This window comes from Hyperolius riggenbachi, chromosome 4, assembly GCF_040937935.1.
Source record: "Hyperolius riggenbachi isolate aHypRig1 chromosome 4, aHypRig1.pri, whole genome shotgun sequence".
Classification (NCBI taxonomy): Eukaryota; Metazoa; Chordata; class Amphibia; order Anura; family Hyperoliidae; genus Hyperolius; species Hyperolius riggenbachi.
Genome location: NC_090649.1, coordinates 170,343,773 through 170,367,066, shown reverse-complemented (window position 1 = coordinate 170,367,066; position 23,294 = coordinate 170,343,773). Strand labels below are relative to the sequence as shown.

The 23,294-nt window shown below is 43.6% G+C and overlaps 1 protein-coding gene across 1 annotated transcript; it reads left to right on the top strand.

The window, feature by feature from the left end:
* Positions 1-4,884: 4,884 nt before the first annotated feature.
* On the top strand, positions 4,885-6,387 carry LOC137570589 (uncharacterized; the record flags this gene model as incomplete). The annotated part of the gene is made up of 1 exon (XM_068279286.1): positions 4,885-6,387. A coding segment is annotated over one exon (1,503 nt), but the record flags the coding sequence as incomplete, so codon positions are not given.
* Between the last annotated feature and the right edge of the window lie 16,907 nt (positions 6,388-23,294).

Genomic DNA, 23,294 nt, shown 5'->3' with positions numbered 1-23,294 from the left:
CAGCGAGACACATGCCAACCATTACAGAGCCTCCAGTAGAAATCCAGAGCAATCCAAAATGAATTGCGGCCAATGGAAAACAGGCCTAAATAGAGGCATTTATACTCTGTTGCATGCAGGCATACACTACTGTATTTGACTTGATAAAGTGACCTAGATCTCTGGAAGATGTTTTTGTGACGGTCTTCCATTTTGAAAACTGCTTTTATTTATTTTACTATTATTGGGTTACTTTATAGGCTGATAAAGTGAAACCGATGTATTGACACATTACTTTAAATGCCATTATTAACACCTGAAAGTACAATTTACTGCACATTGTTAAACAATGTACTCTGCTTTCCCTCATTCTGTGTGTGGGTTCACGACCATATCGCATGTCCGTGATGGAAATCATTTCTGGACTGATCACAATCTATAATTGCCAAGTTCAGTTTCATTGAAATAGTATTATCTAAGAAGGGAGGCATGAGGATAGTAGGCAAAGATAAGTAAATGTTTAACATGGTTATATCTATATTCTGACCTTTGAATTTGCTTGCAAAAATATTTCTGAGGTGGTAATATTAACAACAAAAATAACAATAGTAAAAATGAAAGTATTAAAGTGTAACTGTCGGGCATAAAATCAATTCTTTATGTTTATCTGGTAAACAAGTAATAAGGTTGCTAACCAGGCAATCCGAAAGTTAAAAATCACTATTACTTTTCTTGTTCATAAATGATCATTCCCCAGTTTACCTGACTCTTATTTGGTACATTATCACACAAAGGAAGTTGCAGGGCTTTCTGGGTTGTCTTTTTGTGCTTCTTTACTTTCCCCTTAGACTTAACTAATGCAGCCTGATTGGCTGAAGCCGCTTTCTCCCTTGCCACACCTCTGTTTCTCTCTGATTGGCCAATATTTATCATACTAAAGCCTCATCTACACGCGTAGATGAGGCTGCGATCCAGCGGCTCGATTAGCCGCCGGATCGCCTCTTCCACGTACCCGCGCGTGCCCGCCGCGTCCCCGCTCGCCGCGCGTGCGCCGCATTCGATTCCCCGCTCGTCCCCGCCGGCGCCACTTATCTTCCGCTCAATTCCCTGCCATTGTCCCCTCGCGGGGAGCGAGCAGGGAATCGGCGGAAGCAAGATCCATCCTGTTGGATCTTATCAATCGAGCCGCATCAGCGGCTCGATTGATAAGGAGCATCGCGGCCGCATCTACGTGTGTAGATGCGGCTTAAAGGTGGCCACACATCATACAATTTTTTTAACATCTATTCAATTTAAGAATTGCAATACATTTTCTGACTGATTGTAACATTTCAAAACTATGACCAATGTACCACACACCTATGTTAAATTTTTCCCCAACTATGATAAAAATTATTAGAAACTTTGACAAAATTGCTAGGGTGTGTGTATTAATAAATTGACAATCTAACACACACCACAAAATCTTTAGAAAGACTGAAGAAAAATATCTGGCATTCCGGATCAATAAAAATAGAAGAAAACGGGAAATTTGATCGGATTTTTCAGTTGAATTAAAAAAATCTTTAGATTTTTTTCAGGAGATCCGATCATTTTTATCAAATTGTTGTAAAATCGGATCATTTTATTGTTTCGTGTGTGGCCACCTTTAGACAATGCACTTTCTATTGCAGAGCTGTAGATCGTTGAAATCAGAGACCGCACTCAGAAGGCTTTTTCAACCACTGTATTCACAGGAAACCAAGCATGACAAAATACACGACATGTTTCGGGCGTCGCCCTTCCTCAAGTGTTCTATTGCAGAGCTGGTTGTGAGTGCCCAAAAACTGGAAGGAGGGCAGGCAATGCATACACAATCAGGCAGTGGAGAGTAAGGGAGGAAATTACATCAGGATTGGCTTCAAGATAGACAAAAGACTAAGAAGGATTTTCTCTTTTGTTTACTATAGAAAAATCACTAAAATCAAAATGTGGAAAGTGCAATACATATGTTGTATAAGTAGAGCAAGTATTTATCTACCTATATATGTATTATTATTTCTGAGACAGTATGGCTGACAGCTCCTCTTTAACAGCAACATCAACAATAATAGGAGTAATAGTATAAAATAATATATCATTATTATTCTACAAAACAAAAGATTGTATTTCTAGTTACTTCACATTAGCTTTGGAACTATAATAATAACATGACACAGACATACAAACAAAATTCTGGTTAAAATGAATAGCATACTTCCAGGCAGTCACATTGTACAGTGCAAGCTATTCAAGAGTCTTGTAAGTTTATCATCTTGTAAACAACTGACCACAAGACAGTGCACACCATTTCAAATGGACATCTGTTGCCATTAAAATATTTTCTACCCCATGTGGGAAAGTATGATGCAAACATTGCTTAACTAACAGCTGATGTGTTGCCTTACATTAAAGGGCATTAAATATAACAAGCACTTGCTGCGTGATTTGGAAAAAATGCAAATTACACAGATTTTCATATAAATATTCCTTTTTTAGAGCTCTGTGAAAATGTATAGCCTTATGCTGCTGTAAGCATGGTATCTGGTGTAGCAGTGAACACTGAATACACAATTAGCATGTTATCTATGTTTTCCTACAGGGTCACAGGAAATGTTTCAATTTTTTAGTAAGGCTATATTAAAATTACATACGTTCTGGAATTATTCAATTTAAAGCTTGACTAAACCGAATGTCCATTTTCTCATTAAAGGTCAAGTGAAGCGAGAGAGATGTGGAGGCTGCCATATTTTTTTTCTTTTAAACAATGCACATTACCTGGCAGTCCTGCTGATCCTTTGCCTCTAATACTTTTAGTCATAGACCCTGAACAAGCATGCAGCAGATCAGATGTTTCTGACATTATTGTCAGATCTGACAAGATTAGCTGGTGTTATTCAGAAACTATTGAGGCCAAAAAAAATCAGCAAGGCTGCCAGGCAAATGTTTTTGTTTAAAAGGAAATAAATATTACAGCCCACATATTCTTCTCACTTCAGTTGTCCTTTAAATAAAGGTGTCGTAAGGTCCGGCTGAGTATTCACTCACAGATCAGCTCCAATGCCCCAATCTAACACCACAAGCAAAGCTGTGTATGGCAAGCACCGATGGGGGAAGTAAAAATAGTGAACGGTCGTGCTCCAGACTCCAATATACCTGTGCACTACAGGTATCTTCCAAGATGCATTCCAATGAGTCAGCACTGACCTTAGTAAAATAGCTCTTTTATTTGTAAAGGATTAAAAGATCATGATGAAGCAGACAGCGACAGCTCCGCTGTTTCGGGCAATCTGCCCTTTCTCAAGCCGTATAGCATAACATCAATCTCCAACACAAGTAACATCTATCACTTATATAGCAAAAGAGATAATCAGGTGACCAGAGTGTCAGGAATATATTGAGGTGCTGATGATATTAGGAAATACAGGAACATATCTCTGTCATTTTCTGTCTGCTATATCTCACATGTGTATTCTGCTTTGAAGGGATGGTTATCTGGCTGTATTACATTTGCATTGAATTTCTCTGGAAGCAGGGGGCTGGGACATTAGCATACAGTTCCTCTGGACAGCCAGAAAACAGGTAATTAGGAAACACTTAATCAGACAGTTGCTTTGAAGCAGATCACACAGGACATCCTGCTGCAATGTGAAAGCCTTAATCAATTGTCACCTGTAACCTGGGGAGATTGGAGGTTAACAAAGTCTTTTGTTGTATAGGACACTGTTCACATGTGGATGTCAGATCTCTGGGAAATCAAATTATGTCTGAGGATGTTATTAAATCTAGCTTCCCCCCGTCCACACAGGCTTACAGCCTCCAGGCGTATTTCATAGTATAAAACCGCAGCTAGGATAGCCACAACTTGTAGTTCTTGGAGGTAGCTCACACGGCTAGAACTAACCTGGTTCCTGACCAGAAGTGCGTACCGCCCGCAACAACACCAGATCGATACGCTGGTACGTTTATTTCCCGTTTATTTTGGTAAGCAAAATCGCTTTGTGTGTTATCTTTGTACATTTTATCTTGTAACTATTTTTACTTTGTTTTTTTTGTAATCTTTTTGTATATATTCAGTTCTGCACTGTTCTATGTTTTTTCTGGAATATTAAATTATTATTTAATAAGTTTGACTTCTGCCGTACTAAACTAACACTCATAGCCTAGAAGAGACTGAAGTGTAACCGTGTATAAGTTCATGCCTAATTGTACGCTTGAGCAACACTACCGTAGGAAATTGTAATTGCATTGTGTGTGGGGGCGTTTGTCATACGTTGGCCTAAGCGCGCAGCTGACCCAACGTACGAACAACGCCAGTGCGAGTAGCTAACAGTATCGTTCGGAACGACTGTTAGTGGGTCTTTGCTTCACGACAGTGTAAGATTGCAACTGTGTGTGTGTGTGGGTGCGTGGCGTTCCCGTATTTGGCCTAAGCGCAAAGCTGACCCAAATACGAAAACGCGGAGTGCGCGCTGAGGACTCGACAGCAGAGTGGAAGTGTCTAGCAACGCTAGTGGTGGCAGTGAGAGGTGTTTTGAGGGGTTCCAGCCTTGTTTGTAGCTTAAATAAGGCTGTTCCCCGCTTAATCTGGTCAAACCCGCAGTCGGGAACCGTATACGCAGGCGTGCCGCGGGCCGGTTCTTGACATAATTGGCTGGCAGTGGTGGCATCGTTTAGTACATTAGTACGCAGTTTAGCTCGCTATTCTGAGTACTAAAGGCTGGAAGCTTGCTAGAAGCAACTAGCCTACAGAAGTCTACTCAGTGCAGAATCTATATACGTTTTTTTTTTTGTTCAAAGATACACACTGGGTGTTTGCTTTCCCTCCCCCCCCTTTTTTTTTTTCTTCTTTTTATTTTGTGCAACACGATGGCTCAGAAAGCATCCAGCTATGCAAGGCAAAACAAAGAGATACTACTCAACCTGTGTGAGCACAAAGGCATCGAGACGGTGAGCGGCCAGACTAAGGAGCAGTTAGTTTGTGCGCTCGAGGAGCATGATGAGGCAGAACGAGCCCGTGCTTCAACGTCAGCAGATGCAGCTCACGACACGCCAGAGGAGGAATCGCTCCCGCCACAGGATGTGAGTGGAGACGATGTCCTGGATGATCCACCTAACACGGAGATGACATCTCTGGAAGCCGACCTACAGCTACTAGGTTCGGCTGAGCCCGAACTGCGCCTAAAGCTGATTCTGGAACATCGGCAAGCAGAGAGGGAAATACGACAAGCAGAGGAGGGAAGAGCTGAACGGCAACACCAGCTGGAGCTGGCTAAACTTCAGCAGCAGAACCGGTCTGCTGGACCCGCAGAACGCGAAGGTGAGCGAGTCCACAGAATCCCCCTGGATAAGTTCCCCGCTATGGACAAGGACTCTGACATAGACACTTTCCTACAGGGGTTTGAAAGGACTTGTCGGCAGTATGGGGTGCCCCGTGAGCAGTGGGCAAGATACCTCACACCAGGGCTGAGAGGCAAGGCCCTGGAGGCGTTTGTGAGTCTCCCCCAGGAGGAAGAAACAGACTTTGAGGCAATTAAGAAAGCCATTATTGCGCGATACCACCTCACGCCAGAAGTGTATCGCAAACGTTTCAGGACAGTGCAGCGAGGTCCTAATGACAGCTACCTGGATCATGCTTGCAACCTGCGCACTGCCTTCCAGCAGTGGGTAAAAGGACTGTCAGTGGAAACTTTAGATGCCCTGCAGGAACTGATGATAAAAGACCAGTTCCTCCACACCTGTCCTGTTGAGGTCCGGCTGTTTGTGCTGGATCGAGAACCAAAGACAGTGGATGAGGCTGCGGAAATGGCCGATTCCTACACCGCCCATAGAGCACCTGAGTCCCGGAGGACTACTACGCCCAGCTGGAGAGGAGAACAGATTGCTAAACCTGTTTCACCCAGCACCCAGAGGAGGCAAGCACCGCTGTCTCCTGGATTCAAGCAACCTGACACTCGGAAATGCTTTGTATGTGACAGGGTGGGTCATATCAGCACGACTTGCCCAGAGAGGAAGAGGGAGGCCCCAAAATCCAGTGAGGCCTCAAACCCCAGTGAAGTCCCAACGGCTTTGTGTGCTACCAGGAATGCTACTGGCTATGCAGAGAATCTGCAGCTTGTCACGGTTGGGGGTACAGTTGCCACTGGGCTGAGAGACACTGGAGCAGAAGTGACTCTCATACATCCCCAGCTTGTGAACCCAGAGCAGTACATACCTGGGAAAATGATTGCTGTCAGAGGAATTGGGGGTGTCACCCCAGCCATACCCACCGCCTTGGTCCACCTGGATTGGGGGGCCGGCAGTGGACTGAAAGAAGTTGGGGTAACTGACAAAATCCCCACCAACGTTTTGCTGGGTACTGACCTGGGACGGTTAGTAGCCCGGTATGAGCCTAATCCAACCCCCGTGGAGCCTGCATCCCCAGCAGAAGTTCAGGACTCTTGCAAGGTACTATTTGATAACGCAGTGCAAGTGGGGAGTGCTGGTGAGGCCCCAGGGGCTATGGACTGTGTGCTAGGAGCCAGCCCTAGTGATTCTCCAGTGCCTAGGCCTGGAGTGGGACATGTTGATATGGAGAATGCAGAAACTGATGATGTCATTCATGACACACGGACTATCGAGGTGATCGATGCAGGAACTGTTGAGGCTACTTGTAAAGTGCTGAGTAGCAATGTGTGTAATGATACAGATAATGTGGATGTTTTATGTGATGTTCTAAATGTCAATATGTATAAGACGGATAATGTTGATATCATATGTGTTGTGCTACATAATGATGCTTGTCCTGTGGACACTCCGTCGGCTGCAGGAGTAACCAGCAATGGTCGCTGGGCTGCAGCAGATGGATTGCCCACTGAAGGGGCAGACGGCACCAGGCCGGGTCTTCACCCTTCCGATGTTTTTAAGACCAAAGGTGATGTGGTTTATGATACGTCTAATGTGGACGCTCCCTCAGCTGCAGTGGTAACCCGCAGCGCTAGTGGGTCTACAGCACAGGGACTGTCCACCGAAGTGGCAAATGTTGCTGGGTCAGCCACATCCAATCCGGAACCTGGCCCGGAGGGCCCAGGAGCCTCTCCGTCTGCAGCCTTCCTGGAATGTGTGACAGGCAGCACTGAGCTCTCTGGGGCTGTTCGATTTGACAGCAGCCTGGAAGAGCTCAGGGGGCTAGCCAGCAGGTCACCAGCTGGGAGGGGCGGGCTGAGAGGGTCCTGGGGAGTTATTCCCTCTGAGCTGTCCGAAGTGGAGGAGGCAGACCGGCAGATAATCGTTCCCCAAAGGGACCGAGAGATAGCTCCTGCCACTATAGAGGAAGTGCGTGTAGCGACGGTTGGAACCCTTCCCCAGCTGCAGCACTGTCTCTATGGTCGCAAATTCACGGTTGTCACTGACTCGCATTCCCCTGGTTGGTTACGTCAGGTTGCCAAGGGCAACGACACATTGCAGCAACCTGACCAACTTTTCCATTCCTGTAGCTTGGAGCTAAGGAGTTACCCCCCCAGGCCCGGCCGTCAGTGTCGGCTTTGGCAGGACGATTCGTTAGAATCATCTGCCGGCGCCGTCTGGAAGAGGGGGCGTGTCAGGAATATATTGAGGTGCTGATGATATTAGGAAATACAGGAACATATCTCTGTCATTTTCTGTCTGCTATATCTCACATGTGTATTCTGCTTTGAAGGGATGGTTATCTGGCTGTATTACATTTGCATTGAATTTCTCTGGAAGCAGGGGGCTGGGACATTAGCATACAGTTCCTCTGGACAGCCAGAAAACAGGTAATTAGGAAACACTTAATCAGACAGTTGCTTTGAAGCAGATCACACAGGACATCCTGCTGCAATGTGAAAGCCTTAATCAATTGTCACCTGTAACCTGGGGAGATTGGAGGTTAACAAAGTCTTTTGTTGTATAGGACACTTCACATGTGGATGTCAGATCTCTGGGAAATCAAATTATGTCTGAGGATGTTATTAAATCTAGCTTCCCCCCGTCCACACAGGCTTACAGCCTCCAGGCGTATTTCATAGTATAAAACCGCAGCTAGGATAGCCACAACTTGTAGTTCTTGGAGGTAGCTCACACGGCTAGAACTAACCTGGTTCCTGACCAGAAGTGCGTACCGCCCGCAACAACACCAGATCGATACGCTGGTACGTTTATTTCCCGTTTATTTTGGTAAGCAAAATCGCTTTGTGTGTTATCTTTGTACATTTTATCTTGTAACTATTTTTACTTTGTTTTTTTTGTAATCTTTTTGTATATATTCAGTTCTGCACTGTTCTATGTTTTTTCTGGAATATTAAATTATTATTTAATAAGTTTGACTTCTGCCGTACTAAACTAACACTCATAGCCTAGAAGAGACTGAAGTGTAACCGTGTATAAGTTCATGCCTAATTGTACGCTTGAGCAACACTACCGTAGGAAATTGTAATTGCATTGTGTGTGGGGGCGTTTGTCATACGTTGGCCTAAGCGCGCAGCTGACCCAACGTACGAACAACGCCAGTGCGAGTAGCTAACAGTATCGTTCGGAACGACTGTTAGTGGGTCTTTGCTTCACGACAGTGTAAGATTGCAACTGTGTGTGTGTGTGGGTGCGTGGCGTTCCCGTATTTGGCCTAAGCGCAAAGCTGACCCAAATACGAAAACGCGGAGTGCGCGCTGAGGACTCGACAGCAGAGTGGAAGTGTCTAGCAACGCTAGTGGTGGCAGTGAGAGGTGTTTTGAGGGGTTCCAGCCTTGTTTGTAGCTTAAATAAGGCTGTTCCCCGCTTAATCTGGTCAAACCCGCAGTCGGGAACCGTATACGCAGGCGGTTCTTGACACAGAGGACTAGCCAATCAGCAGCATGCAGCCCTGACGGACCTGATGGAAAACCATAGGCTTAACATTTAAATGACCTGCTGGATCCATGCCCCTCGAGGCTTTAACATATATCCCACCGCCCATCAAAGCGTAACAACGCCATCAAAATGCGGAATTCACTCACCGCCGCCAGCGCTGCTCCGTATGAGCACGGAGGATCTCCCCACCTGAATAGAGAGGATAGTGGTGGATCCTGAGAAATGTAACCAGAGGATTGAACAGATATGACAGAGATTTAGGAGAAGAGGTTATCCAGATGCAGTATTAGAGAAAAAGAGTAAAGAACAGGTAAAAAGAAAAGTTATGGGACCAAGAGTACCATTTGTAAGTACCTATAACAGCCAAAGTTATCAAATTGGCCAAATTGTAAAGAAGCATTGGAAAATCTTGAGTGAGTCATTTCCACAGGTGCAGGAATTTAAATATCCACCCTTGATGTCTTTTCGGAGGCCACCTACTATTAGGGATAAAGTTGTGCATACGTATCGTGATGATGGGGTGTCAGTTGGTAGGAACGGGACCTTTCCATGTCTGCATTGTCATATGTGCAACAGTGTAGTGAAGGGGGACACCTTTACCCATCCCTCTAGTGGACGTAGATTTTCCATAAAGGGCTACTTCACATGTGAATCCGTATATGTGGTCTATCTATTGAAATGCCCATGTGGCCTTGGCTACGTTGGGAAGACTACTCAGCCACTAAGGGACAGGATTTCCTCCCATAAATCAACCATTAGAGGGGAGAGCAGTAAACATTCAGTTGCATGTCACTTTAGAGAATTTGGACATAATGTTTCTCAACTTAGGGTTCAGGTTATTGATCAGACCCCCCTAAAGATGCGCAGAGGGGATCGCCATAAGTTGCTTTTGAGAAAAGAAGCTATGTGGATTAGAAAGTTAGGTACTCTGGGGAGGGGTGGTTTAAACAAGGAATATGACCTGTCACTGTGTATTTAGATGTGTTGCTAATTTATTCTGCGTGTTTGATGTAGTAATAGACTTGTATTTATTTTTCTTTCAGGTGCAGGATGGCTGACTATGAAGTGACATGCAGACCCTGGCTTAACTTTTCCAGATTGCCCAAGGGGGACCGTTTAGTTGGCTCTGTGAAGTGTGGGTGCCGGGGATGCTCTTTTTCCTCTTCCAGGTCTGTGTATTTATTTTGAGTTACTAGGTAACCAGCTACCAATGGGAGCGCCGTAGAGGGGAGGGGCATTGATTGCCCCTGTGTTGCGGCGCGTCCGGTTGCTTGGCTGTAGCTAGACGCATTGGTCGCATAGTGTTATGCGCGGTGCGTCTGGATACACGTGATGTATCACGTGCTTTGATGACGCCGACTTGGAGTGAGGAGGGGCGGGGAGGTCCTCCGTGCTCATATGGAGCAGCGCTGGCGGCGGTGAGTGAATTCCGCATTTTGATGGCGTTGTTACACTTTGATGGGCGGTGGGATATATGCTAAAGCCTCGAGGGGCGTGGATCCAGCAGGTAATTTAAATGTTAAGCCTATGGTTTTCCATCAGGTCCATCAGGGCTGCATGCTGCTGATTGGCTAGTCCTCTGATCACCTGATTATCTCTTTTGCTATATAAGTGATAGATGTTACTTGTGTTGGAGATTGATGTTATGCTATACGGATTGAGAAAGGGAAGATTGCCCGAAACAGCGGAGCTGTCGCTGTCTGCTTCATCATGATCTTTTAATCCTTTACAAATAAAAGAGCTATTTTACTAAGGTCGGTGCTGACTCATTGGAATCCAATCTAACACCACAGACTTCACCCTATGTGGTGCATCCCTGCTTGAAAAGGAGGTGAGGAGACAACACCTACCTGACTACGGTTACACCCAGGCCTTAATATTTAAGGTATTGGAGCTGAAAGTAGAGTGATCAAATAAACTAACAGAACCAATCAGGCAGACACAGGCAAGAGATCAGCAATCCAGTAACATTCCAAGGTCATTCACAAATAGCAGAAATACCACAGTACCGAGGGCAAGGCAAATTCCAGATCAGAGTTCAGTCCAAAGGTCAGTCCAGGCTGCAAAGAGGGTGGTCAATAGGTAGGCTGAAGGTCGGTCCAGGCAGCAAACAAGGGAAGTCCAATAAACAGGCAAAGGTCAGAATCCAACAGAAATCCAAAAATTCAGGAGCACACCCAGCAATGAGCTAACGCTAAAGCTATCAAGGGCAATGACAGAATGCACTCACATCCTTAAATATATCTAGCAACCAATCAGTGGCCAGACACTCTCGCTTTGCACCAATCACACCACAGCAAATACCCTGCCTAAGTGTCAACTGACTGAAAGTGTCAGCTGACACTAACCTTTTCTCAGTGAATAGGACGGTTGCCTGTGCCTGAGCATTCATCCTCCCTCAGCCCTGGCGTGTGTGTATGTGTGCACAACCCTGTCAGGAAGGATAAAAACAAGGAACACCAAGAGCCCCAATAGTGTAATATGTACTGGTAAATGGTTATTAAATAGAGTAAATATTAATACTCACAAACCAGGGTTACCATTAGGCAACCACTGTAAAGGCAGGTGGGGAGATTTTCCTGACCCCACTCAGGAATAAGAAGTCGCTCTCTGTAGATGAGAAAAAGGGGGTTCAACCCTCCACTCAGGGTGGACTCAATATTATGCAGGAGAACAGAGTCGCCAAAAGGATAAAAAGATGCTAAATGAGCTTAAAAAGCAAATTCTTGGTAAATAGAGGCGGTAGTGGTGGACTTACCTCCTCCAAGTAGACACACAATGACTGTAGTAAAGACAGTCAATATATATTATTTATGAACTCCAAATATGCAACGCGTTTCACAGGTTTGATCCAGCTTCATCAGGCAATAAAAACGGAGCAATAGCATATGTGGTCAGTAGAAGAGCCAGGCACCTCTGTCCGTCAGGAAGGATGCTGCGGAAGTGGACGGAGCGGTCTGGCTCACGTCGGAAGCAATCACATCATAGCATCCATCAAGTAAGCCCCTGATAGGTGTGAAGTGTTATTTTTAGGTCCATTTTTTTTTGTGCCTGATAAGCTTTTCCTTCTTACTTCTTAGAAGAGTAAGAACAACTACGCTAAGGTTTTCATAAAATGAATACATTTATATTTTTGGGGTCACTGCAGAACATTCCACAATAATGCAAATCTTGTTAAACTAACCTAACCAGAGTGCAGTGTCAAAAGGGGATATTTGCTCTTTCTTGGCTTCAGTTAATCCAACTTTGACTGACCTTATTTATTCAGGATGGGAATACTAGATGGTAAATCAACATAGGTTAGACGGTAATACCTTATTGACCCTGAAATTGTCATATATCAGAATTTGCACTGATCATTCATTGTCATGCCAATACAGTCTGTCTCCACAACAATTTAGCACTTCTAACAGATATGTTATTTACACTGTGCTTTTACCCTTACTGATCACAAAAGCACAGAAATACACAGTCTTTATCTTGCACATTAGGTTAAAATTATTTTGCCCTTGAACTATCTTAATGATCTTGTCTCATATTGATTTGTTAAGCTATATACTGCATGAGGAAGAGGTGTGTCTTAATGCAATCTGTACTTAGTGCTTCTTCTTCAATTCAGTAGCCAAGTCCACATTTACTGTTATTTCCATGAAATCTCCCCCAACTATTAATGGCTTCTGATTTTTAGTCTTTCATAGAATAGTTTCCAAGTAAACAGAGGAATCACCCTGTGGCAATTCTCCTTTTGCGGCTGTCATGATGATGAGGGGGGATTTTATGGAGGATGTCAGTTTTTAAAAGGTCTGAGAAGAAAGACTTTTTGCACTGTTTTTCATTATTATCAGACCAAGGGGCTGAATTATCTTTTCATCTAGTGCAGCAGCAGCAGCAGCTGCAGTAGTAGTAGTAGCAGCAGTAGTAGTAGTAGTAGTAGTAGTAGTAATAGCAGCAGAAGCAGTAGTAGAGCTGAAGCAGTAGTAGTAGCAGTAGCAGTAGCAGGAGCAGGAGCAGTAGCAGCAGCAGCAGCAGCAGCAGTAGTAGTAGTAGTAGTCAGGGCCACCATGATACATTTTGGGGCCCCTCACACATCATCATGCCTGGGCCCCCCTCCCTGGGCCCACCCACTGGTTGCTGTGCCCGCCCACTAGCCACCCCACCCCCATGTCTGTGCGTGAAGTGCACTGTGGCGAAAATTGTACATGGCTCCGAGACTGAAGAAAGCAGAATGCACAGCATGATGCAGCAAAAAGTGGGCATGACCATGGCATGTTGTGGGTGGAGCCAAATACTTGCAAAATACAGGTAGTCCCCGGTTAATAATTGAGATAGGGACTTGTAGGTCTGTTCTTATCCTTTATCTATTCTCTTTGGTCCCCCTGTTTTCTTCCTGTGCCTCTTTTGTCCCCCTCTGTCTCACCTCAGTTTGTGCCTCTTTTGTGTCCCTCTGTGTGACCTCATGTTCCCGTCTCATCTCTTTTCTCCCTGTGCCTCTTTTGTCCGCCTCTGTTCCCCCTGTGCCTCTTTTAACCCCCTGTGTTACCTCTTGTCCCCTGCTGTCACAGCTAGTCCCCCTGCCCTAGCCAGGTATAGGTGCCCCCAGTATAGGTAGCCTGGAATAGCTGGTGCCCCAGTATAGGCCAGCAAGATACAAGTGCCCCAGTATAGGTATTGAACTATAGGTGGTGTCCCAGTAAAGGTAGCCTGGTATAGTTGCCCCCAGTATAAGTAGCCTGGTATAGCTGGTGCCCCAGTATAGGCCAGCAAGATACAGGTGCCCCAGTATAGGTATTCAACTATAGGTGGTGCAGTAGTATAGGTAGCCTGGGATAGTTACCTCCAGTATAGGTAGCCTGGTATGGGTGGTGCACCAGTATAGGTTAGCCAAGTACAGGTGACCCCAGTATAGATAGCCAGGTACAGGTGGTGCCCTCAGTTAAGGTAACTAAGTATAGGTGATCCCCCAGTATAGGTAACCAGGAATAGGTGGTGCCCCAGTATAGGTAGCCTGTAGCCAGATATAGGTGGTGCCCCAGTATAGAGATTCTGCTGTAGCGGACTCACTCATCTGTTCCCCACATTCAAGCGCTGATGTCACTCTTCTCTCAGTGCTGGAAAACGGTGTGCTGGCTAGTGAGCCACAGGCTCGCAGCCAGCACATGAGGCCCTTGCAGCGCTTTTTTTGGGGGGAGGGGCAGGGCCCCCAGAGGCCCTGGGCCCCTCACTGCAGTGTCAGTTCTCCCCTCGATGGCTGCCCTGGTAGTAGTAGTAGCAGCAGCAGCAGAAGCTGTAGTAGTAGTAGTAGTAGTAGCAGTAGCAGCAACAGCAGCAGTAGTAGCATTTACAGCTCTATCATCTTGCACGGCCTGTACAAGGTAAGAAACAAAGAAAACAAAAAAACTAAGAAAACAAACAGCATACAGTCCCTTCCCACTTATAGAAACAGGGGTCTATTGGACCCTGCAGTCATTCACCAAATATGTAAAATTGTTTTGTGTTTTTCCACTTACACATGATATGCCATTATCCTGACCAACGATAGTTTCTTCCTGCCATAATAATAATAATAGCTCTTCAGCTTGATTTGTAAACATTAACCTTACATGCCGCAATGTCCATTATGATAGCATGTGGAGAACAATCTTCTTGGAAATATAAGTGTTCTTATTGCGCCTTTTACACCAGATCGCCACAAATGAGTTAAGGCAATTGAGAAAGCGAGCTTTGCACTCCTGAAAGAACTACTAGCTGTAACATTTAGCTCTAACAAGGGAATTTTAGTTAAGAGGAAAAATGTCTGGGGATTAGAAAATAAGAAGGATAAGGCGTGGAAAGCCAACAACCTGAAAATAAGAAAGGTCTGAAGGAAGGGTAAAGAAATTAAAAGGAAGAGGAGTAAAGGTGGGAGAATTGTCAAAGTTATGGAAAGGCCGGGATAAAGACCTTGTAGTTTTTCAGAAATCAAAAAAATGGGTTTTAAACTAAAATAAATAAATAAAACAAAATGATAGTTTGAAAACATTTTCCTTTGTACTTGTAAAATCAATTTTTAAAATATCAAAAAAAATGAATTTCTCAAAAAACAGAAGGACAAGGTATTTTTTGAAAAATGTGTTCCCTCTATTTCCGTTAACATACGTAGGAATTTTAGTGATGTTAGCATATATGGGGGGTTTGTTATTAACTGCTAAATTCGGTATGTCATTACGCAAAAATACACAAACTTGCAAAACTACCATTACTGATTATGTTTACAAAATAAATTATCACACCTTTTCCTGAAATTTTGAATTGCGATTTTGCATATTAATTGCAAATTACAATCCAAAATTACGATTATGCGAGATTTGTGCTTATCGCTAAGATAGATATAGATAGATAGATAGATAGATAGATAGATAGATAGATAGATAGATAGATAGATAGACAGACAGAGATAGGCGATTTTAACAATGTCTCCATGGAACAGTTTCTACCATGTTGTATACTTCCATGCATTTATACTTATGTACTGAACAGATCTGCGTCTAATGCATCTCTTCTCATTTAATGGACCCAGCATTTATCTATAATTATAGGAAACAAAACAGTATGCCCTGCTTTCAGAAATCCAGCATTTATCTGCTTTAACCAGAGGTCAGAAAGGAGGCATAAAATGCTTCCATGGGTAAAATGGAGAAAGTGACAAATGAGTTTTTGGTGTTAAAGTTCAGAATCATATTTAAAAAAAAAAAGCAACCCATCAGTGCACTTTGTTAATTTGTGTTATCTGCTCTTTTTGTCTTATTTTGAAATGGGCTGTTAATAGGTACCTTTCATTTTGTCTGAATTCTCACAATTTGTGTGTTTGCATGCTAAAAACAGATGCTAATTATTTTATTAGGTATTGCTGAATGAACTTGAAATAAAAGACAGATAAACAAGTCATAAATAAACTATTACAAATTAAAGACGCCTCTATTCATATGGACATAATAATAGGATACTTTGCTCTCTGAATGTGTTCTTTAGCCAAAATTGACATTTTCATTAAGTCACTGCAATGCATTAGCCCATGCTGCAATATGTATAGGGTGAAAAAGTCCATAGATAGATAGATAGATAGATAGATAGATAGATAGATAGATAGATAGATAGATAGATAGATAGATAGATAGATAGATAGATAGATAGATAGATAGATAGATAGATAGATAGATACAGTAGATACCTGTAGATTTAAAAATAAAATACATTCATTTCTGGCTTTATGTGTTTCTTGCAGCTGGTCAGTCCAATCTTTAATTAATTACTGTAAGTTTTTTTTGTGCTGATTTTGCCATTAACTGTGTTTATGTGGTGCAATAAATCTATTTGTAAGTTAAAGAGTAGACATTTTCATTAATCAAGAGCTGACAAGGTGCACTATTAGTGTCTTATCTAATATAACCTACTATTAGTTGCATTCTGGTTATATCATGTAATTGCCATTAGCTACCAGCTATTACCAAACTTGCTGTAGAATCAGATTGGATATGTAGGTATTATAATAATAATAATAATATGTTATTGATATATTATTATCATTATTCCAGCAGCATTTTAACGCCCTTTTAAACTAGCAAAGTAAACCTGTGGTGTGTTACTCTATATTACCGCAAGGGGCCAAATTGTGGTCCCTTGCGGTGTGCCAGAAGTATCTAAATTGACGCAAGGGCAACATTACGTTACTGCAAGCACCGCACAGTGCAAAACACGGTGCTTGGGGTAATGTAAGCCTATGGGGGCGATGCATGTAGTATAAATGAAGGAGCGCAGTGACACACTTCCTGCCTAGCAAGGAGTACATCATCACTAGGGGGGGGCGGTGCTATGCATATGACCCCGTCATTACACTCTGCCAAAGGATCATGTGCTTGTCATTTTTTTACATTGTGGTAGGGGCATCAGATCCCAGCACAATGCAAAAAATAGGTCTAAAAGCAGCCTGAAAGAACATTCACAATACTAATTGCCCCACAGCAGAGTTTACACATCACATTCAAATAGCTAGTAAAGTCAAAGGTCAGTTTTTATGGAGAAAGCTAAAGTCATCATGTTGGACTATGCTGTACAGTGTACATCCTGCAACATGTATGCATGCCTTGATCAGCGGATTGAGGGTGTTTACTGTTGCCCTGGGTGTGTGCGTGTTGCTCAGTTAGAGGCGGAAGTCGCAGAGCTAAATAAGCATCTCGCAACACTGAGAAGCATACACAACATGGAGAAGAGCTTGGATCTCACGATCCAGACACTGGATGGAACCGTTGAAGATGAGGAGGGTGGAGTACAGCCAGACCAAGAAGCAGAGGCAGCCGCTAGTTGGGTCACAGTTAGAAGGGGTAGGGGAAAAAGTGGCAGGGAGGCTAGTCCCGAGTTGTCCCTCACTAATAAGTATGCTTGTTTGCGTAATATTGGGGAGGATGATTCAGGAGTAGCAATGCTGCAGCAGGATGTGCTCCTTAGCAACCAAGGGGCAGACTGCTGTAACGAGAAAGGGAATAGGAGTGCAGCTAAGGCTAGACAGGTACTGGTGGTAGGGGATTCAATTATTAGGCGCACAGATAGGGTAATCTGTCGAAGAAACCGCGAATGCCGTACAGTCTGTTGCCTCCCGGGTGCTCGGGTTCGGCATGTAGCGGAAAGAATTGACAGATTACTGGGTGGGGCTGGGGAAGACCCGGCTGTCATGGTACACATTGGCACCAATGACAAAGTTAGTGGGAGATGGAAGGTCCTCAAAAATGATTTTCAGGTACTTGGAGATAAACTTAAAGCAAGGACCTCCAAGGTGGTGTTTTCTGAAATACTGCCAGTGCCACGTGCTACATCTGAGAGACAGAGGGAGCTTAGGGAGTTAAATAAGTGGCTGAGAAATTGGTGTAGGAAGGAAGGGTTTGGGTTCCTGGAGAACTGGGCAGACTTTGCAGTCGGCTACAGGTTCTACAGCAGGGATGGGCTGCACCTTAATGGGGAGGGTGCAGCTGCATTGGGGGAGAAGATGGCTAAACGGTTGGAGGAGATTTTAAACTAGGATCTGGGGGGAGGCGGGAGGATAAAGTCTCAATACATAGACAAGATGAGGTAAAAAGACAGTGGGAACCTGTCATTATGGAGGGTGGAGAGGGGGGTGGGGACAGTGTAAAGATTAAGGAGGTTGGTAAAAATTCAAGTAGCCCATTTCATGTAAACAAAATGGGTAAATGTGGTGGTAAAAATATAAAGTGCATGGTAACCAATGCTCGGAGCCTTGCAAATAAAATAGACGAACTAGAGTTCATTCTGAATGACAAAGGCTATGACATTGTGGGAATAACCGAGACATGGATGGATGAAAGCCATGACTGGATAGCTAATTTAAAAGGATACAATGTGTTTAGGAGGGATAGAACAGGGAAAAAAGGTGGAGGGGTTTGTCTCTTTGTTAAGAATTCTCTTACAGCTGTCCTCAACGATGAGATGGAGGAAGATTGCGAAGATGTGGAGTCCGTTTGGGTAAATATTCATGGTGGAAATAAAAGTTGCCAATTGCTTATTGGGGTATGCTATAGGCCACCTCTTATTAATGAAGCTGCAGAACTGCGATTACTACAGCAGATTGAAAAAGCTGCAGGTAAAAATGAGGTCATAATTATGGGCGACTTCAACTTTCCAGACATTGACTGGAGTATTGAGGCTACCCATTCTGGTAAAAGCAGCAGATTTCTGGCAGCACTACAGGACAATTACTTGACTCAAATGGTAACTGAACCAACTAGGGGGAATGCGTTACTGGATCTGATCATTTCTAATAGACCAGATAATGTATCAAATGTGCAGGTTCAAGAACATTTGGGAAATAGTGATCACAACATGATAACGTTTGAGCTGGTGACTGATAGGCCAAGGGGCAGCGGGACCACTAAAACTATGAACTTTAGAAAAGCAAAGTTCACTCAAATTAGGCAGGCACTAAGTTTGGTGAACTGGGATAATGTACTACAAGGGGAAGACACTGAAGGGAAATGGCAAGCTTTTAAACTTATACTCAATCAATACTGTAGTATGTATATCCCATATGGAAACAAAATGTCTAGGAATAAAAAAAGGCCTCTATGGATGAATAGAAAGGTTAAAGATAAAATGAAGAGGAAAAAGAATGCCTATAAGGTCTTAAAACAGGAGGGGACCGAGGCTGCACTAAGCAATTATAAGGAGTGCAATAAAAATTGTAAAAAAGAAATTAGGCAGGCAAAGATTGAAGCTGAAAAACAAATCGCTAAGGATATCAAATCTAACCCAAAAAAGTTTTACAAGTACATTAACTCTAAAAAAAGAAAGGTTGACTGTATAGGACTCCTAAAGGATGAGGATGGGAACTCAATGGTGGATGACCAAGGTAAGGCAGAGTTATTAAATGCTTTCTTTGCTTCTGTCTTCACAAAAGAAACAGCACTGTTGCAAACTACAGAGGCGGAAGAGTCTCAATCTTCTAACTGTAATATTAAATACTTAACGCAGGAAGAAGTGAAGGCAAGACTAAATAAATTAAAAATAGACAAGGCACCTGGCCCGGATGGCATGCATCCTCGGGTCCTAAGGGAATTAAGTTCAGTTATAGATAAACCCCTTTATCTTATCTTTTGTGACTCTCTTGCAACTGGCAGAGTCCCAGTGGATTGGCGTACAGCCCACGTTTTCCCATTATTTAAGAAGGGCAAAAAATCTGATCCAGGAAATTATAGACCTGTAAGCTTAACATCAGTTGTATGCAAACTATTTGAGGGGTTACTAAGAGATACTATACATGACTTCATAGTAGAAAATAATCTTATTTCTCAGCATCAACATGGGTTTACTAAAGACAGGTCCTGTTTGACTAACATGCTCAGCTTTTATGAGGTAGTGAATGCTAATATGGATATTGGGAATGCTGTAGATGTGATATACTTGGACTTTGCAAAGGCCTTCGACACTGTTCCCCACAAAAGTCTGGTGCAAAAGTTGAGAATGCAAGGACTGGGGAAGAGTCTGTGTTCATGGATAGGGAACTGGCTAATGGACAGAAAACAAAGAGTTGTGGTCAATGCCAATGGATCATACTCAAAATGGGAGACTGTTAGCAGTGGGGTCCCACAGGGGTCTGTTCTGGGTCCAGTGCTCTTCAATTTATTTATTAATGACCTAGTAGATGCAGTAGTGAGCAATGTTGCTATTTTTGCAGATGATACAAAATTGTGCAGAATCATTAACTCTCAGGAAGATAGTGTCATATTGCAACAGGATCTGGATAGGATGGCTATATGGGCACATACATGGCAGATGAAATTCAATGTTGACAAATGTAAGGTCATGCATTTTGGACGTACGAATGGTCTAGCACCATACAAAATAAATGGGATACAGTTGGGGACATCAAACTTGGAGAAGGACTTAGGAGTACTCATTGACAACAAGTTAAATAATCGTACTCAATGCCAAGCAGCTGCAGCTAAAGCTAACAAAATTTTGGGATGCATTAAAAGGGAAATAAAAACTCGAGATGCTAGCATAATATTGCCCCTGTTTAACTCTCTAGTAAGGCCACATCTGGAATATGGAATTCAGTTCTGGGCACCACATTACAAAAAAGATATTGCAGTTTTAGAGCAGGTGCAGAGACGAGCAACAAAATTGATGCGTGGGATGGAAGGTCTCACTTATCAAGAAAGGTTAGATAAACTGGGTTTATTTAGTCTAGAGAAAAGACGCCTTAGAGGGGATCTAATTTACATGTATAAATACATCAGAGGGCAATATAATACCTTGGCGGATGAGCTTTTTGTCCCTAGGCCTTCTCAAAGGACTAGAGGACATGATCTGCGCATGGAGGAAAAACGTTTTAGCCATTTATTTAGGAAAGGGTTCTTTACAGTAAGAGTGATTAAGATGTGGAATGCATTGCCACAGGAAGTCGTTATGGCAAACTCTATACCTGCATTTAAAGGGGGCTTAGATGCTTTCCTTGCGTTGAAAGACATCCATGGCTACAATTACTAGGTAATGCCTAATGATGTTGATCCAGGGATTTTATCTGATTGCCATCTGGAGTCGGGAAGGAATTTTTCCCTTTAGGGGCTAATTGGACCATGCCTTGTAAGGGTTTTTTCACCTTCCTCTGGATCAACAGGGATATGTGAGGGAGCAGGCTGGTGTTGTACTTTGTACTGGTTGAACTCGATGGACGTATGTCTTTTTTCAACCAAAATAACTATGTAACTATGTAACTATGTAACTATGTAAGAACCTGCTAGTATGATCTAGGCAGGCAGTGGTGACACAGTTCTAGCTATGGGTGAACACCCAACATAGGAAGTGACCGGCACACTTTCCACCTACAGAAATATGCAGCAGCAATATGTAAGCAATACTGTGATGTGGTTGTCATTTTTTTTTATTTATTTTTTTTATTATTTTTGATTTATATGAAATCTAACATTAAAAAACTAAAACCACAACTAAACCAACAACTATTAAACAAGGCAAACTTTAAAAGCAATGATCATGATGAACATAAATATTACATACAAGCGCAGTGATGGACAAAATATTGTCTTTGTGAGTCTTTGTGACTGTCAGTGGTGGCTCCAGTTTTTTTTTTTTCGGGGGCGGGCATGAAGAGGCACAATGGTAAACTGGTGGGGCCCATGACAGAATTGTTTTTGTTATGTTCAGCAAAGACCAGTTAAAGAGACTCTGAAGCGAGAATAAATCTCGCTTCAGAGCTCATAGTTAGCAGGGGCATGTGTGCCCCTGCTAAAACGCCGCTATCCCGCGGCTAAACGGGAGTCCCTTCACCCCCAAACCCACCCCCACAAAACTTGGTCGTAAACTTGGTCATAGATTTCTTTCTTCCTGGAGGCAGGGCTAACAGCTGCAGCCCTGCCTCACAGCGCGTCTATCGCCGCCTCTCCCCCTCCCCTCTCAGTGAAGAAAGACTGAGAGGGGCGGGGGAGAGGCGGAGGTACGCGTCTGATAGACGCACATGAGGGAGGGCTGCGGCGGTTAGTCCTGTCCCAATGCAGAAGCGCTCCCCGGCTGCACGGAGGGGATTTGGGGGTGAAGGGATCCCCGTTAAGCCACGGGATAGCGGTGTTTTAGCAGGGGCACACATGCCCCTGCTATCTATGAGGTCTGAAGCAAGATTTATTCTCGCTTCAGACTCTCCTTAAAGAAGTTCATATTTAACAAACAAAACTCTGCCACACTATGAATAGTATCGAAGCACCAGCGTAACTATAGGGGATGCAACCCAATCAGCCCCAGAGGGGCCCTGCCATGTGCGGGGAGAGCGCTTCCACCCGCCCGGTTGTGGGACCCCACAGCCAGGTGTTGAACTTGCCGCCAGTTCATTCCCCGCAGCCTGCAGTCTCCCGCAAGGCAGTGCAGGGCTACGGAAAGATGGCATCTGAAGCCCTGCACTGGAGACTATCTGCGTCTCCAGTACAGGGCTTCGGGCGCAATATTTCTATAACCCTTCTCTCTGCCTGTCAGCGCATGAGATTTGCTGCAGGAGGATCGTCGGGGGAGCTGCGCGCCAGAGGCCGGCCGGGAGAAGAAACTTCTGTCAGGTGAGTGAATGTTTTTCTGGTGACTGCCCACATTAAGAAGATTATTTTCTGGTGACTGCTGCTCACATTAAGAAGATTATTATCTGGTGACTGCTGCCCACTTTATGATTATTATCTGGTGACTGCTGCCCACTTTTTACGATTATTATCTGGTGAAATACTGCCCACTTTATGATTATTTTCTGGTGAAATGCTACCCACTTTACAATTAATTTCTGGTGAAGCATTGCTGCATTACAATTATTTTATGGTGAAACGCTGCCCCATTACAATTATTTTATAGTGAAATGCTTCCCCATTACGGTTAATTGGCACCTATGGGGGAGGGGCATCCAATTTTTTGCAAGGGTGACCGGTGATTTCTAGTTATGCCCCTGTACCGAAGCATAGTAAAAACAATAATAAACCTGCATTTTTTGTAGTATTAGATCACACACACAAAAAAAAAACATTACTGAACTACTAACAATTGCAACAGTAAAATAGCTCACATTCTCAGAAATAAATAATGCACAAGTACCTTTTTGAAGATTCCAGACTTTCGGTCTCATGACCTGTGTACTGCTCCAAAATGGCTCCAATTGTGAGCAGCATGATGGCGTAGTGGATAGCAATCTTGCTTTGGTTCATATCTCAGCGAGGGAACTAATTGCATGGAGTTTGTATGTTTTCTCCATGTCTGCATGGGTTTTCTCTGGGCACTTCATTATTCTCCCACACCCCAAAAACGTAGATAAATTGGCTTCCCTTTAAAGAGAACCTTAACTGAGAGGTATAGGGATGTTTCCTTTTAAACAATACCAGTTGCCTGGCAGTCCTGCTGTTCTCTTTGGCTGCAGTAGTGTCTGA